General features: G+C 44.2%; 1 protein-coding gene across 3 annotated transcripts in view; it reads right to left on the bottom strand.

Annotated features, from left to right (window-relative positions):
* Positions 1-108: 108 nt before the first annotated feature.
* IFT140 (intraflagellar transport 140) overlaps positions 109-16,459 on the bottom strand; it is a 166,325-nt gene continuing 149,974 nt past the window's right edge. For all 3 annotated transcript variants that reach the window (XM_067551424.1, XM_067551425.1, XM_067551423.1), the window contains 12 exons: positions 14,968-15,145; positions 11,595-11,785; positions 10,277-10,372; positions 9,652-9,784; positions 9,418-9,561; positions 8,793-8,921; positions 4,597-4,779; positions 3,893-4,099; positions 3,190-3,402; positions 2,943-3,109; positions 2,419-2,560; positions 109-637 (listed from right to left, as the gene is read on the bottom strand). In XM_067551424.1, the coding sequence (XP_067407525.1) occupies positions 431-637; positions 2,419-2,560; positions 2,943-3,109; positions 3,190-3,402; positions 3,893-4,099; positions 4,597-4,779; positions 8,793-8,921; positions 9,418-9,561; positions 9,652-9,784; positions 10,277-10,372; positions 11,595-11,785; positions 14,968-15,145 (1,990 nt within the window). In that variant the 3' untranslated portion in view covers positions 109-430. The remainder of the gene's footprint in view (positions 638-2,418; positions 2,561-2,942; positions 3,110-3,189; positions 3,403-3,892; positions 4,100-4,596; positions 4,780-8,792; positions 8,922-9,417; positions 9,562-9,651; positions 9,785-10,276; positions 10,373-11,594; positions 11,786-14,967; positions 15,146-16,459) is intronic.

Genomic DNA, 16,459 nt, shown 5'->3' with positions numbered 1-16,459 from the left:
AAAGCAATTTAGTTAAGGCCCAAGTTAGAACTAGACATGCTCAAGTCAGCACCCATTTTCTGCTACTCCTGTACTCGGGGACTAGATTATCTGATGCCTTAATTACACTTTTCATTTTTTTCCTTAAAAATTTATTGAAGTATTAAAAATAATTTATCTAAAGCTGGACATTAAAAAAGAAAGATTAATAGTAGCTGTCTGAGGCCTAGCCTGTCCCTCTGCACTGAATTGGTGCTTAAGAGACAGACTTTAAGAGTTTGCTTGTACATAACAAATGACTATCCTGGGTATAAGCCAAGCATAATGCAGTGTCAGGCTGTGCTTTACAGGAGTGTTTGACTTTGCTTAACAAGAATAGAGCAGGTAGCTGGGTGCTGTAGCAATGGCCTCACAGCTGTATGTGAATGGTGCCAGCTTGTGCAGTAAACCATCAAGGACCCTCCACTTCAGCAGCCACCTCCTCTTCCACCTCCTTGTTGTCCTCCATACTGTTGTGGCGAATTCGCTCTGGGACAGGGTTCCGGCTCAGGGGGATGCCCAGTCCTCTATGAACTGCCTCAATGGTCTGTTGATTCACATAATAGGCCAAGTTCACACACGGAATTCTTTTCCGCATCTCCTCCAAGTACCTGTAGGCCTAGGGGTAATAGATGTCATGGTATCAGGCATGGGATGTGTTCTTGATAGCCTCATATCATAGCAGAGTGGCAAAAAGCAACTAGATATTTTGTATTCAGCTACAGTTTGCTAAGCTCAGACCTTCCAGCCTATTCAAATGGAGATACCAGTGATGGCTTGCTCACAGGCTCCCATCAGCTACCTGAGGGATTTGTTCAGGATTGGTACGAGCACAGAGGGTGCTGCAGTTACAGTTCAGGCATCAGACTAAAACTCTGCCTTGTGGTTGGGTTGTGGGCCCAGTGAGATGATTCTCTAGAGGAACCAATGACTCCCAGGGTAAATGAGTGATGGATACTCACCATCCCTCTCCACAACTTTTTTTAAATATCAAAGCTCCAGGGGCAAGGCCTTCACTAACCTGTAACTTTTAGAAAACCCTTCAGCTCTCGCTGCTTGTTGCAGAAGAGCCACAACATGGAAACCAATCACTAGAACGCTGGGAGGGCTTTTTAATAAAAGTTAGGATTAGCACTGAAAATCAAGGGAAGGGGGGGACACAGATCTTCCAGTCCCAGGCCCTTGTCCTGTGGTTTGAGACGTGAAGCACCATCAAGGCAAGAGATGGCCAAAACTTTGGTTTTAGTTCTCAGGGTACCCAAATTTCTCAGAAATCTGCAATTTCTTTTTCAGAAACAGTGAACGATACAGCATTCCTGACACAAAACATGTCAAAGGGACAAGAACATCAACTTCACATAGCTGCTCTAGGGGAGGCAGGGCTCTGGGGGCTGCTATGCTCCTTGGTCAAGCCAGGACTCCCAGGGACCAGGGCAGCCCTACCATTCAGCTATTGCAGGCCAAGGAAGCTCAGGCTGCGCTACTCATGAACAGGTAGCCCCAGGAGCCTGGAAGCCCTAGGATCTTTGGCCCTGGCATAGTCTGCATCATAGGGCTGCCCTAGGCCCTGGGAACCATTTTAGGACTTCCAGGCTCCCAGCTCCAGCCAGAGCTGCTGGACTCTGCTGCAGAGCTGTCGCTCCCAGAACACCAGCAGGTTTCCAATGGAACCTGCTTCTCTTTCAGCAAAAGTTTAGTCACATCTGCATTTCCCAGCTAAACTAATTTCATCAGAAAATTTCGGAGTGGGTCTAGTCAGGATGGCTTGTAATAAACAGGTTGGTACACAGGGTAGGAGGGTGTGATGCTCAGCACCTGGCTGGGCCAGAACAGTAGGTTACTTTTAGTCTAAGGCCTGTTCTGCACTGCACTGCTAGGTGCTTCCTGCTTTGAACAAAATGATTCATCCCTTCCCCAGCTGTCTACAAGTTAATGATTTCCCATTTCTTCTGGGCCAGCCAGGTGGCTGTGGGAGGTTCAGTGTGATTGCAGAGAAATGACCACCTGCTCCTCCCTCTCTAAGGGGAATGGTTCCGAATATCCCAGGAGCCACCACGAGTGCCCCTCTCCAAGTCCTGTAAACTTCTATCACCACAGATTAAAAATGGAGTCAGAGTTGCTGCTGCATCTGTGGACCCTGCCCTAGGCTCAAACCTGTAAGCCCCACCCAGTGCTTAGCAGTGACACCTCTGCTCTCCCCAGAGCTAAAGGAACAAATACTCCAAGAGAAGCTGCCTTCTATGGCATCTCCACATTTATGAAGGTTGAAAGTGTACAACACTCAGTTGTCTTCCCTAGGTATGCAAACGTTTAGATTGTAAACTCCTTACGACTTCCTTTGTCTTCCTCTATCTATTGTACAGGGCTGGGAACATGGATGCTGCTCAAATAGTAACTTACCATCTGGAATTCCTCCATCTGTAAGTAATGTTCAACCAGAAAGCCCAAGACATCACCTAGGCGGATAGTATTGTCCAGGTCTGGCTCATCTAGGAGAAGCTCGCACTGCCTGATTGCCTCTTTGGGGTCCTCAGAGTAAACTCTAGTGAAAGAAGAGGGTGAAACTAAATATCTCAGGCGGGGAGGAGACAGATTCTCCCTTACTCCAGCTGGCTCTCAGCTGAGCCACAGTTTGAGACCTAGGCATATGGCCCATCACCTCCCTTCTGTAAGATGGCCATCCTCATAGCATCTCAGCACCAGGTAAGGGGCTAGGCAGATGCTTCATAAATCAGCAGAAGGGGCACAGGCCTTAATTCCACCCTCACCTTTTACTCAAATCAACTGTCATCCCCTACTCCCATATGGTCGCCCTAGGCCATGAGTGCTTTCAGAAGTGAGTCTCCTGCATGGTACTGTGTTGCGGCTAACGTAGAGAGCTATCCTCAGATATCATTCTCTGTGCTCCGAGCATTGCAAATTACCTTCGAGCCTGGATGAATCGCTTCACCAAAGCCATCTTTCTTTGTAAAAGTGCCAGTTTGCTCTCCTGCTCTATGGCACTCTTAGTCTTTGCCTTTGACAGGCACTTATAGGCCTCAGTCAGTGCTCCCTGGGCTTTCTCATAGTTCTGGTATTCGTCAATCTCCAGCTACAGAGAGAAGTCAAATAAGGTAAGTGTCATATTCCCAGCTGCCACAAACCAAACTCTGAGGATGGGCAGGGACATACCTGAGCACAGGCATCATAAAAGCCAGCTAAGAGGTCAAGGGCCTTTCCTTTGGTATAGAAGCTAATGATGTTTTTCATAATCTCTGGGTCCTTCCGCCAATCCAGTGACTGCAGGTAGTTGGCGGCCATGATATAAATCTCTCTCTGTTTGGAGACTCCAGCAAAAAACACTATTTTCTCCGTGTCTCCAGACTTTAGCAGTGCTCTCATTGCCTGCAAACACAGGGGAGAAAAACATCACTGTCAGCAAAGTGGAAGAAAGAGACTAGGCATTGGTGGGTAGAAACTCCTTCTAGATCCCCTCCCCTACAAACTACGGCACAATCCCACTTCTTCACCCACAGCAGACTCTCCAGGGGTTGAGGCCAGTCATCTGAGCAGTTATGTCCCCACCTTAGAGAATGAACAGGGAGATCTTGTGCTGACAGCAAACCCCGAGGAAGAGAGGAGCTCTGCAGGGCTTCAGCTCTGAGTACCGGCCACTCCAGGAGGCTGTCGAGTATTATTTAGCATGACTATTTTTGTCTCAAACCAACTCATAGGCTCTTTACTACTCATCTACTCGTGATATCCCTCAGAAATGGGTCCCTTAAATCAATCACTTGACCTTCAGGTTAGAAGTTTATTTTGGAGCTCCCCATCTGCCAATGCCAAGGGGTTGAAACATCAGTACTGTAGTTTCTCCCCACCTACCCAGACTCACCTTCAGCTTGTTTCCTGCTTGAGTGTATTTCTTGGTTGCCATGTGGTAACTGCCTTGCCGCATGCAGCAATCAGCAATCTGTTCCAGCAGCTCTCTCCTAGACTCCTCCGAGAGCTCCTTCGAGTCCTTGGAGACAGTCATCTTCTCAGCCATCTCCTCTGTGATGGTCAGGTTCTGGCTCAAGCAAAGCTGCAGGGCTTCATGGTACTGATGAACAGTGAGAGAACAAGAGACTGCTGCTAACAATATTCTGCACCATAAGGACACCCAGCACATTTAACCTGCTAGGATTCAAGCCTCTCAGCATGCTACAACTTTTTAGCCTTTTTCCAGCTATGTAAATGGGCACATCTGAACTCTGCAGAGGCTGGATGATTAGGACTCAGACAGCTGTGCTGCAGAATCTTATCTTCAGAGATGGCCTTGAACCAAAACCCTGTAGCTGAAAACTCTGATCTTTGAGGTGACTCTGACTCTGAATCTGAATGTGGATCCAGACTGGGCTGGCCTGTAGCTATATCAGAGGCTGAGCCAAAACCCTGCATCAGGGAACTCTGAGGAATTCAAAATCCAGGTAGGAATTCTGCAACTCAGGCTTTGCTGCAGTGTGATGAGGGCCCAGGATGCAACACAGCTCACTCTAGAGTGCTGCTTGTCTACAGCCACGTTCTCCAGAGTGCACAGGGACACTGCAAAGGCTTTACCTTCTTGGCTGCTAGCAGCAACTCCACAGCCTTCTCGTGCTGGGCGTGTTCAATGAAGAAGTCAGAGCAGCGTGCTAGCAGGGCTGGGTCTGACTTCTCATCCAGGTCCTCAGCAATCAGCTGCAGGGCTCCAAATTGCTGGGTGGCAAAAGCCAGCTCTAGTGCTTTGGAAAAGTGTCCTGCCTGCAAACCAGAGACAGCTTGTTAGTTTCCCCCCCTTGAAGTGATTGCGTACAGGTTCCAAGGCAATAAGCGACTGGGAAAGAGACAGAAAGTTTCAGCAGTTGCTGTGCCTTCTGTCCTTTCCTTCTTGACCAGCAGGCTCTGTAGGAAGGTCTCCATTAGTTACTAAGGCCAATGAACTCAACCCGAGGTGCAGAGAAACACACAGTAGCCTTTCCCAGGTACCAGGACATACATGCCTGCCATTCTGCTGCAAAGCTACCACACTATAAATTCAGGAAGTGGGGACCTGCTGGATTCTCTGTATTCTGCCTCTAGGATAGCGCTCTGTGCAGAACTTGTCTGCTCAGCTCCTGCAGGAAATGGGGGAGAAGGCTTGCACAGCTGAGTAGCAACCCCTTTTAACTGATATATAAAAAGCACGGACTGGCTGTATTGGGAATCTCCTGCAGTGATGCAAGACCCGCCCCCAACAATGCTGTCCTGTCACGAGAAAGGGCTGATTTATTGGGATTTGACAAATGCAGCTGCAGGATACAACATTCAAGAGGTAGTTAGTTATTGCCACCCTTCATCTCATAGACTCTAAGGTCAGAAGGGACCAATATGATAATCTAGTCTCACCAGCCAGACACCCAAGAAAGAATTCTCTGTAATAACTCAGAACCCACCCCATCTAACATCCCTTCACAGGCCATTGGCGTATCTAACACCAGTAGTCAAAGATCAGTCAATTGCCAAACTAGGCTGTCCCATCATACCATCCCCTTCATAAATTTATCAAGCTCATTTTTGAAGCCAGCTAGGTTTTTTTGCCCCCACTGCTCCCCTTGGAAAGGTATTCCAGAACTTCACTCCTCTGATGGTTAGAAACCTGCATCTAATTTCAAGTCTAAACTTCCTGATGGCCAGTTTATATCCATTAGTTCTTGTGTCCACATTGGTGCTGAACTTAAATAACTCCTCTCCCTCCCTGGTATTTATCCCTCTGATGTATTTCTAGAGAGCAATCATATCTCCCCTCAGCCTTCTTTTGGTTAGGCTAAACAAGCCAAGCTCTTTGAGTCTCCTCTCATAAGGCAGGTTTTCCATCCATGGATCATCCTAGTAGCCCGTCTCTGCACCTGTTCCAGTTTGAAATCAGCTTTCTTAAATATGGGGGACCAGAACTGCACACAGTATTCCAGATGAGGTCTGTATAACGGTACTAACACCTCCCTATCTCTACTGGAAATACCTCATCTGATGCATCCAAGGACCACATTAGCTTTTTTCACGGCCACATCACATTGGCGGCTCATAGTCATCCTGTGATCAACCAATACATTCAGATTCTTCTCCTCCTCTGTCATTTCCAACTGATGCATCCCCAGCTTATAGCAGAAATTCTTGTTATTAGTTCCTAAATGCATGACCTTACACTTTCCACTATTAAATTTCATCCTATTTCTATTATGCCAGTTTACAAGGTCATCCAGATCTTCCTGTATGATATCCCGATCCTTCTCTGTATTGGCAATACCTCCCAACTTTGTTTCAGCTGCAAACTTTATTAGCACATTGCCACTTTTTGTGCCAAGATCAATAATAAAAAGGTAAAATAAGATTGATCCCAAGATTGATCCCGGAGGAACTCCACTAGTAACCTCCCTCCAGCCTGACAGTTCACCTTTCAGTTAGACCCATTGTAGTCTCCCCTTTAACCAGTTCCTTATCCACCTTTCAATTTTCATATTAATCCCCATCTTTTCCAATTTAACTAATAATTCCACATGTGGAAACATATTAAATGCCTCAGTGAAATCTAGGTAAATTAGATCCATTACATTCCCTTTGTCTAAAAAATCTGTTATCTTCTCAAAAAAGGAGATCACATTGATCTGGCACGATCTACCTTTTGTAAAGCCATGTTGTATTTTATCTCAATTACCATTAACCTCTATGTCCTTACCTACTTTCTCTTTCAAAATTTTTTCCAAGACCTTGCATACTACTGAGGTCAAACTAACAGGCCTGTAGATACCCAGATCACTCAGTACAGAGGCCCCAATCATACAGACCTGTCTTTGCCTGGTAACGGTGTGATTCTCTGGCCTATCCCCTGTTCTTTCTGTCTGCCAGTCATCTCGTCTACTATTCTCCTTTGCAATCCTCTGCAACCATTCCTGTATCCTCCTGGGGCTCTTATTTGGTGGTATTTCCATTGGCTTATCCACTCTTTGTATAGGAGTAGCTGCTTTTCTCTTCTTCCTTGCCTTCTCATCTTCAGCAACCGCCAGCTGTGCCCCTTCTTTATTTTCCAACTCCGTAGACCTGTTTCTGAGCTCTGTTTCTCTTTCACTAGCCAGTCTTTTCCTCTGCCAGGTTCTTGCAGTCACATGCTTCCACTGGCCACTTTCCTCACCCAGCATTCTCCTCTCAGCTTTCTTTGGTCCTGCTTCCACCTGCAGATCTGGGTTTTTCTTTTCAGCCTTCTCCTTTCTCCTCCCCGACATTGTGACATACATGATGTAGGTCACAAATTAAGTGACATAGGTGGACTCAATCAAGTCCCTTGGGAACATACATTGATATTACCCAAGCTGTCACTCAGTCTGATACTGATTAAAGATTAAATAGGATGAAATTCAATAAGGACAAATGCAAAGTACTCCACTTCGGAAGAAACAATCAGTTGCACACATACAAAATGGGAAATGACAGCCTAGGAAGAAGTGCTGCTGAAAGGGATCTGGGGGGGTCATAGTGGATCACAAGCTAAATATGAGTCAACAGTGTAACACTGTTGCAAAAAAAACCCCAAACATCATTCTGGGACATGTTAGCAGGAGCGTTGTAATCAAGACACAAAAAGTAATTCTTCCGCTCTACTCTGCGCTGATTAGGCCTCAACTGGAGTATTGTTTCCAGTTCTGGGCACCACATTTCAGGAAAAATGTGGACAAATTAGGAAAAGTCCAAAGAAGAACAACAAAAATGATTAAAGGTCTAGAAAAGGGAAGACTGAAAAAACTGGGTTTGTTTAGTAGTCTGGAGGAGAGAAAACTGAGGAGGCAAATAACAGTTTTCAAGTACATAAAAAGTTGTTACAAAGAAGAGAGTTAAAATTGTTCTTGTTAACCTCTGAGGATAGAATGAAGATTAAAACTGCAGCCAGGGCGGTTTAGATTGGACTTTAGGAAAAACTTCCTGTCAGGGTAGTTAAGCACTGGAATAAATTGCCTAGGGAGGTTGTGGAATCTCCATCACTGTAGGTTTTTAAGAATAGAATAGAGAAACACCTGTCAGGAATGGTCTAGTTTAATGGCTCTCAACCTTTCCAGACTACTGTACCCCTTTTAGGAGTCTGATTTGTCTTGTGTACCCCCAAGTTTCACTTCACTTAAATACTACTTGCTTACAAAATAAGACATAAAATACAAAAGGGTCACAGTACTCTATTACTGGAAAATTGCTTTCTTTCTCATTTTAACCATATATTATGAACTAAATCAATAGAACTATATATATTGTACTTACATTTCAGTGTGTAGTCCATAAAGCAGTATAAACAAGTCACTGTTTGTATGACATTTTAGTTCGTACTGGCTTTCCTGGTGCTTTTTATGTTGTAAAACTAGCCAAATATCTAGATGAGTTGATGCACCCCCGGAAGACCTCTGCGTACCCCTGGTTGATAACCACTGGTCTAGTTATTAGGTAGGCCTGCCTGGAGTACAGGGGACAGGACTAAATGACCTCTCGAGGTCCCTCCCAGTCCTACACTTCTATGGTTCTATGACTAGAACAGCACGTGTTTGAGGGGTTCTATGATTAGAACAGGTCAGTTTGAGGGGCACTGGCAGAGCTGTAGAGAGGCACAGGAACGGATTAACAAGGGGTACTGCACATCAGGGTTGGATTGCCCAAGCAGAATGGATGCAGATAATCAGGTATTCAGCTGATTTGATAGTTATGCACTGTAGTGTCTTGGTCTCAATTTAAAACTTTATACTTTGCTGAGTCAGAGTTACCTTGTGGTACAACATGACTGCTCTGTCCATTTGTTCCCCCTTCTCTTCATAATAGCAGGCTGCCTCTATCATGTCTTCTGGGGAACTCAGCAGAGCTAGATTCATCAGCTGGTCATCCAGATTGTTCTCCTACTCAAAAGTAGAGATACATCTTTAAGCAAATATTCTATCTATGGTTACTTTCAGCACAGTGGACTTCATACTGCCATTAATTGCCTGCCTGAGGGTTTTATGTATCTAACTACTTTCCGTGTAAAACCTATAGCAACAGCAAAGTCCCTAATGAACTTTGTGTAGTTTCTGTTCCTCCCCAAACTCGGCGTAGAGTGGGCTTTTGGTTTGTTTGTTGTTGATTTGTTTATTTCACGAACGGCTTGGGGAAGGCACTGTGGCTCAAAAGGGGTGAGTGTTATGAGTATCCCATTTCAGACCCCTTCTCTCCTAGAAGGTGTGGGGAGAAACCAATTTAATCAATTACACAATTATATAAGCAAGCGGCGTCATACTTTACATCACGAGACAACCTGTTCTAATCTCACAGGTTGGTTACATTTCCTGATGTACATAACTTGAGAGATGCCATTGATGGTGAGCACTTTGCATTCAGGAGTATATGCTGTCATACCTTACACAAGCGGATGGCATTGTTAAATGCCTGGGCCCTAGTATAGAAGTGCACTGCCTGCTTGATTTCATCCTGGCTCTCGTACTGGCGGGCCAGGTGATACGATGCTGCCCAGTTTCCTGTTTCATTCGCTATTTCAGCAGCCTGAAAAGAAAGCCAAAATCCTCACATTATGCCCATATTAAATATAAGAACATAGACTCTCATGGGAGCAGGGGAAGCAGGCTGCCTTACCTTCTGGATGTTGCCCTGAAAGCAGTAAACACGGACCAGGGAGAAATAATCCTGAGCTAACTCATAGTATCTTAGTGCAGATTCCATATCTGACTGGCTCTCCAGATACTGTGCCCACCATTTCCACAAGGTCCTAGAAAAGAAACAAAATAAATTGTGATGATGTTAATTAATCATTGGAACACACTACCAGGGGAAGTGGTGGATTTTCTCTCTCTTGAAGTCTTCAAATCGAGACTGGATACCATTCTAGCAGATGTGCTTCAGTCACACACAAGTCATGGAGCTCAATCTCTGGGAAACTGAATGAAATTCTCTGGCCTGTGTTAATCAGCTCTCTCAGTCACAAGTCTAGCAGCACTAGCTCTCCCCCACAATACAGAGGGGCTCTTCCAAGGCACAAGATTCCTGACTAAAGCAGACAAGTGCACAAACTTCCAGCACTCTGTATGGTATATAATTCAGTAGAGAGAGTGTCCCTTGCAATTTGTGTTCTCTACTGAATTAACCTGGAAAATCTGAACGCCTGGCAGGAAAGCGTTCAAATAGTCCTCTCAAACCTGAACGCTTCAGGATACCCTCACTCTCATGCTTCAGGGAAGGAAGGATGTAACATGGCACTAACTTATCTTTCATCTTGTTGACATAGATCTCCAAGGCTTGTAAATCTTCCGAGAGCATCCTAGGCACCTCAAATCTGTGCGTGTCTGATTTCTCATAGCTGTGTAGAAAAAGGGCACATTAGATGGTGGATGTCAATGCTTTGTGGGAAACTGCTCAACTGCTACATTAATCAGTTTTATTTTAGTTCTTTAGTCTCTAGAGAATTAGCAACAATACTAATAATACTTGTTTCTTATAGACTGCTTTTCATCAACTGCAAGTACAGTGTCGTCCCCACTATGCCAATATGACAAGGAAAAATAAAGGCCTCAGCGCTGCTGAGATCAGACCAAGGAACAGAGATCATGGAGATAAAAATGGGTGTAGAAAATAAAGTCTTATTTGGGCCAAAGAGTTGACATATGCATCGAAGCTCCAAAAATAAACAAGCCAAACGCTGGAAGTGCTCTGAAGGGCAACAAAGTGCTTATGAAAATGACTCAAATACCTAGCACAGCTGTACCACGAATGATTGGGAGGCAGAGTAAGAGATGGTAAAGGACATTCAACAAAGATCTTGTCTCCTCACACCATTCACAGTCTTCATATTGCCTACTCAACTCAACTGCAATTTCACCCTCTTCCCCACAATTGGAAGGTTGCTCCTTTAACTGCACTAACCCATCTATTTGCCACTCACTCCCCTCCTTCTGCCCCTGTAACTGAATCACATCCTCTGCTCACATCTCACACACACAACCCTCCTTTACTCCTGAGCTACAGCATGTTGTGACCCTACATAATAAGGGTGCCATGCAAGAAATAAAATTTAAACCAGTATGATGCATTCTAAAAAAACTCAACTCCATCAACTTCCCCAGAATCTCAGCAGCCACTGGAAAGAATTCTGGGTGCCAAAAAAGCACCAGGTTCATAACACACGAGTCACAATTAATCCTTGTGGTGCCAGGTGGGTCAAGAACTCTCCAACAATAGGGCTTATGCATACCACAAGGTACAAAAGGGAAGGCTTGTCTAGTAGTTAAAAGCATAGGACTGGGAGACAGGAAATCAAAGTTCTATTCTTGACGCCACTACAGACATTCCATGTGACCATGGGCAAGTCACTTAGCCTCTCTGTGCCTCACTTTCCTCAACTGCCAGGTTTATTTCAATAATGCTTTGAGATCCTCAGATGGAAGGTGGCAGAAAAAGGGAAATATTTGTTATCAATAGCAGGCACCCTTCAGATACCCCTACCAATCTTGCCTCTGCAGTTTAGCTCAGGGTTATTTGTGTTCAAAGTCATGCTCCAGCCTTTTCCACTGGTAGCTGCTTACTAGCTGAGTGCAAGATTGCGCTCTGCAGTGGCCTCCAGGTGTTTGGCGTAGTTGTAGTACGTGGTGCGCAGGTGAACCCGGTCATGAGTCTCAGCTACTTCCATGGCTTTCTGCCACTGGTCAGAAGCCTGGTAGAACTTGTTCAGGAGGTCGTAGCGCTTGCAGTTCTTGTACAGCCATTCTGCATCTTCCTGAAAGGAGAGCGAACAAAGAACAGTGAAGAGTTATCTGGGTTGGAAGAGAACTTTGCAGGGATAATATCTAAACAGTAATGAGTGATAGGCAGCACACTTCTGAGCAGTTAATTACTCCAGACCAAGAACTGCATTGCATAGTCAAAAGGATTAAGGCAGAGGGATATTAACCAACTAAATATACATAGTCTGGAATAGCAGCATTATGACTAAGAAACTAGATGTGAAAATAAGGAAAGCATTCAGTTCCTAGCATTTACTGGGTGATATTAACCGCGGGGGAGTGTCACAAGCATCCACCACTCATAAAGCTCTGATTGTGACAGAACACTAAGCCATTTGATAATGGAGGTGATATGCTCATATTGAGGTTACCAGGTAGCATAGCCATTCTGGGCTGTGCTAGAAGCAGCCCATTATCCCCAGCGAAAGGCCCCAGTTAATGGGCTTGGGAGAGCCTTGCTAACTTTGTAGCTGTTTTCTCAACAACCAGGATTCAGCACTTGGAGAACCCACTCACTCCAGAGCAGGGCCTTGACACATGGATGATGTTCTTAGATTATTAATGCAGAGCGAAGTCTTTATATATCATAGAATCATACAAGATTAGGGTTGGAAGGGACCTCAGGAGGTCATCTAGTCCAACCCCCTGCTCAAAACAGGACCAACCCCAGCTAAATCATCCCAGCCAAGGCTTTGGCAAGCCGGGTCTTAAAAACATCGAAGGATGGAGATTCCACCACCTCCCTAGGTAACGCATTCCAAAGTTTTTCTTAATATCTAACCTAGACCTCCCCCACTGCAACTTGAGACCATTGCTCCTTGTTCTGTCATCTGCCACCACTGAGAACAGCCTAGCTCCATCCTCCCTGGAACACCCCCTTCAGGTAGCTAAAGGCTGCTATTAAATCCCCCCTCTCACTCTTCTCTTCTGTGGACTAAATAAGCCTAGTTCCCTCAGCTTCTGCTCATAAATCATGTGCTCCATAAATCATTTTTGTTGCCCACCACTGGACTCTCTCCAATTTGCCCACGTCCTTTCTGTAGTGGGGGGCCCAAAACTGGACACAGTACTCCAGATGTGGCCTCACCAATGCCGAATAGAGGGGAATAATCACTTCCCTTGTTCTGCTGGCAATGCTCCTACTAATACTTAGGTCAAACTTCTACTGACTTCATTTAGAATGAGATCCTTAGGATTTGGCCCTTGGTGACACAAGCAATGAACACATTCAAACTGCTATTTTTAACCTGTGAGATGGACTCCTGCTGTGTCAGGGGCTTTCCTGCTGCACACTATTGCTTTCCAGCTGAGTTCTATGTAAAGTAATGGGGCTACACTGCCATAAGGCAGAAGGAACAGCTTCTGTCTCCTTCAATTCCCATTTCTTTCCACGAGGAATAGTCACTAGAGATGGAAGAGGCCAGTTGGCTCCTATGCTATACCCTCTCCTTGCTAATACAGGATTGTTTTCTACAGAACATTTGTTTTTCCCCGGACTAGTTTTAAATGTCCAAGCAAAGGGGCTTTCCCCACTTTCATTCAGCCTAATAGATCTCACTGTCAGGAAGCTTTTCCAAATATTCAGCTGAATTTTCCTTTTCTTCTACATTTCATTCCATTATCTTCTAATTATATCCCCTTATGCCACCCAGAACAATTCCTCCACCATGCTGGCATTCGTATCCTTTAAATATCTGTGAAACGTTAGCACATTCTACTCTTAGCCAAATTCTACATATTCAGCTCTTTCCTTTTGTATATGAATCCATTCCAGGATCCTAACAATATGAGTTGCTTCTGAACTTCCTCCTGTTCATTAAAATTTTCAGGTAATAAGATGCTTACATTTGAAAGCAATACTCCAGGTGTACGTGTGTAGACGGAGACCATGAAATCAAAGCACTAAGATGGTGCCTCTGAGAACAGCACCCAAAATTGGGCTGGCAATTTCTTGTCTTTAATTTGTTCTCTCCTGTGAATTTTGGGCTCTGTCAGTTGTGCTGCTTTCCAGCTTTTTACTTTCCACTGAGTATGGTTTCTCCTAGCTTTTATTTTTCCAAGCTGTATCTTCTTTTCATTTTCTACCCAAGTTTTTAACCTCTTGGACCCTTTATTATTTCTGTACCCTCTCAGGTATTTGCAACTCTTCTCAATTTAGTGTCAACTGTGAATTTCATTAACACGCTGTTTAGTCCTTCTTATAGAGATTATTAATGGAGAACTTAAATAAGAACTAACCTGTTACCAGTACATGGCTACTTATCATTACAATTACTTTACAGTTCTACAGCTAGTTTTCAGTCCACATGACAACAAAGTCAGTTTAGGTCCCAATTTTACTGGTGGAGTAAAGGACTCAAGGATACAAAGGGCTTTTCTAGACTATGATAAAAGGTGTTGAAAGGGCAAGTTGTATTTTAACATCCCTGATGGAGGATGAACTGTAGGCTACTCACTAAGTTTCTCCTCTACCACCTAACATATGTTGAAGTACAACTTGCTTTTTCTACACTTGAGTTTGAAAACATGTTAGTTAAAATGTTTGAGCTATACCATTTTAAGAATACACCATTTATTTTAGTCTAGACACATCCAAAGTGATTAAGGACAGCAGAATCAACAATCCAAATATATATTACCTCTACAATGCTTCCTTCATCCAGTACTTTTAATGCTATATCTGCTTTTAAAAGCAATCACGTTTGCCTGGGAAGATTAATTTGTTATAAGCCTCTGCTGCTGATGTCTCATGATCCTGTAATTTTTGGAGGTCTAATTCTGCCATCCTTACTCACTCTACGTAGTGCCATAATGCTGATTGTAGAAGCATATACTACTCAACGTAAGTGGCAGAACTGTGCCCTACATGTGTAGAGGGTGCTCTCCCCAGATTATTATTTGTTTCAATATTTCAGTAGTGGTAGAAGTTTGACTTGAATGAAATTAATTGTCAAAATCGTTCCTTTTTACTTTTTGGAAAATTAGTGCTGCATTTACTTTTCTCCAAGATTTTTGCACCCTTCCCAGACTTTTCAAAAATCCTTGTCAGTTTTACAATAAGTTCACTAGTTACATTGCCATCCCGTTCTAGGGCGCATGCATGGCTCACGCAGGTGGCTTAGTGTGGCCTTGGCTTATTACTAGAAAATGGGTAAGTTGCCACAGGAAGTCCTACCAGCATGCCTAGCTGAATCGCCAACATAGCCACTCTGGCTTCCTGCTCTGGTTCTTGTTCTGCCTCCCTTAATGCCTTAGCTCCTCTGGCGTGACCCATGTTTCCGAGGCAAACTTTGGCAACATCCAGCCTTTGTGTCTTCACACACATGCGGGCCATATTCTCCCAGACTGCCTCACTGCAAGAAATGAGAAGGCAAAGGGGATTTATTATCTTCACCACACGATAGAAATGGGGGAAGGATTCGCCAGTGCAAGGACTGCTGCATGCAAGATCAGTGCAGCCCTCGGTGCATGCAGAAAATTTACAAAAGGAAGTGAGAGGGGAAAGAAGCAGTCTGTTAGACCATTTTACACTTACTGTATTAGAAGGTAAATAGATGCACCTCAAGAAGAGCTCGCACACACTTGCTGTGTGGGGAATTAAGAGAAATAAAGATGGGCCTCAGGCACAAAGATCAGGTCGAGAGCTGAGCTTTCACCAAGAGGGCACTGAGATCTAGGATTTTGTTTCAGACTTATCTCTAAACAGAAGCAATTATATTTATGCAGACATTTATTATGCAGCCTCTGGGTGGACTTGTACCATGTAATGCGTGAAAATTAAATACCATGCCTACAACTGGTAGGAAATGTCTCCAGCCAGATACTGCCTATCATTTAAAAACCATTTACACAAAACTCAAGAAAACTCTTGGGTATGCAGATAAGCCTTGCTCTGTGCTTGAAGCTCAGTGAGCTGGGACTCTGGTGAATGGAATGCAGTTCTAGTGTGGAGGTGCTTGCACTGAAAATGCCTGGCTGCCAGTCTTTGACCATTCAAGGCAGTAGTCGCATATCAGCTAAGCTCAATAGTCAGGATAATTCACAGGAAATAACTGACCAATTATTGTGTCTTAATTTAAAACTCAGTCAGAAATACCAAAGATGCACTAACAGCCAATCCTGGAATTTTTTTCTTTCTTTTCATCCAGTGGTGCTCAGAGTGAGGATTTCCTAGTGCTAACCCACTGATCTTAGCACTATGAAATCTCCAAAGCAATATAGTAATGACAGTTCCTGCCAGACTTGATCCTCACAGCCATCAGTGAAATTACGGGATAAATACCAGGACACAAACATTTCATGATAGATCTCAGATTTTTGCTGGAGGCTATTTAAAACAAAACAAAAAATCCCAGAGACAAAATCAATTATTGTTCTGTCTGCACAGCACCTACAGCTATAGGGTCCTGTTTTATGACCAAGCACCCGACACTGCAGCAATGCTCTCTATAAATACATCAAGGGGGAAACACCAGGGAGGGCACAGAACTCTTTATGCTAAAAGACAATGTTGGCACAAGAACAACTGGATAAAAACTGGTCACGAAGAAATACAGGATGGAAATTAAAAGAAGGTTTCTAACCACCAGAAAGATGAAGTTCTAGAACAGCCTCCCAATAGGAGTTGTGGGGGCAAACAACTTAATTAGTTTTAAGAGAGAGCTGGA

The sequence above is a fragment of the Emydura macquarii genome, unplaced genomic scaffold (assembly GCF_026122565.2).
Source record: "Emydura macquarii macquarii isolate MOO-44397 ecotype Brisbane River unplaced genomic scaffold, CSIRO-AGI_Emac_v2 contig_1348, whole genome shotgun sequence".
NCBI classification, from domain to species: Eukaryota; Metazoa; Chordata; order Testudines; family Chelidae; genus Emydura; species Emydura macquarii.
The sequence above is the reverse complement of the archived record's forward strand: the minus strand, read 5'-3'. Positions and strand labels throughout refer to the sequence as shown.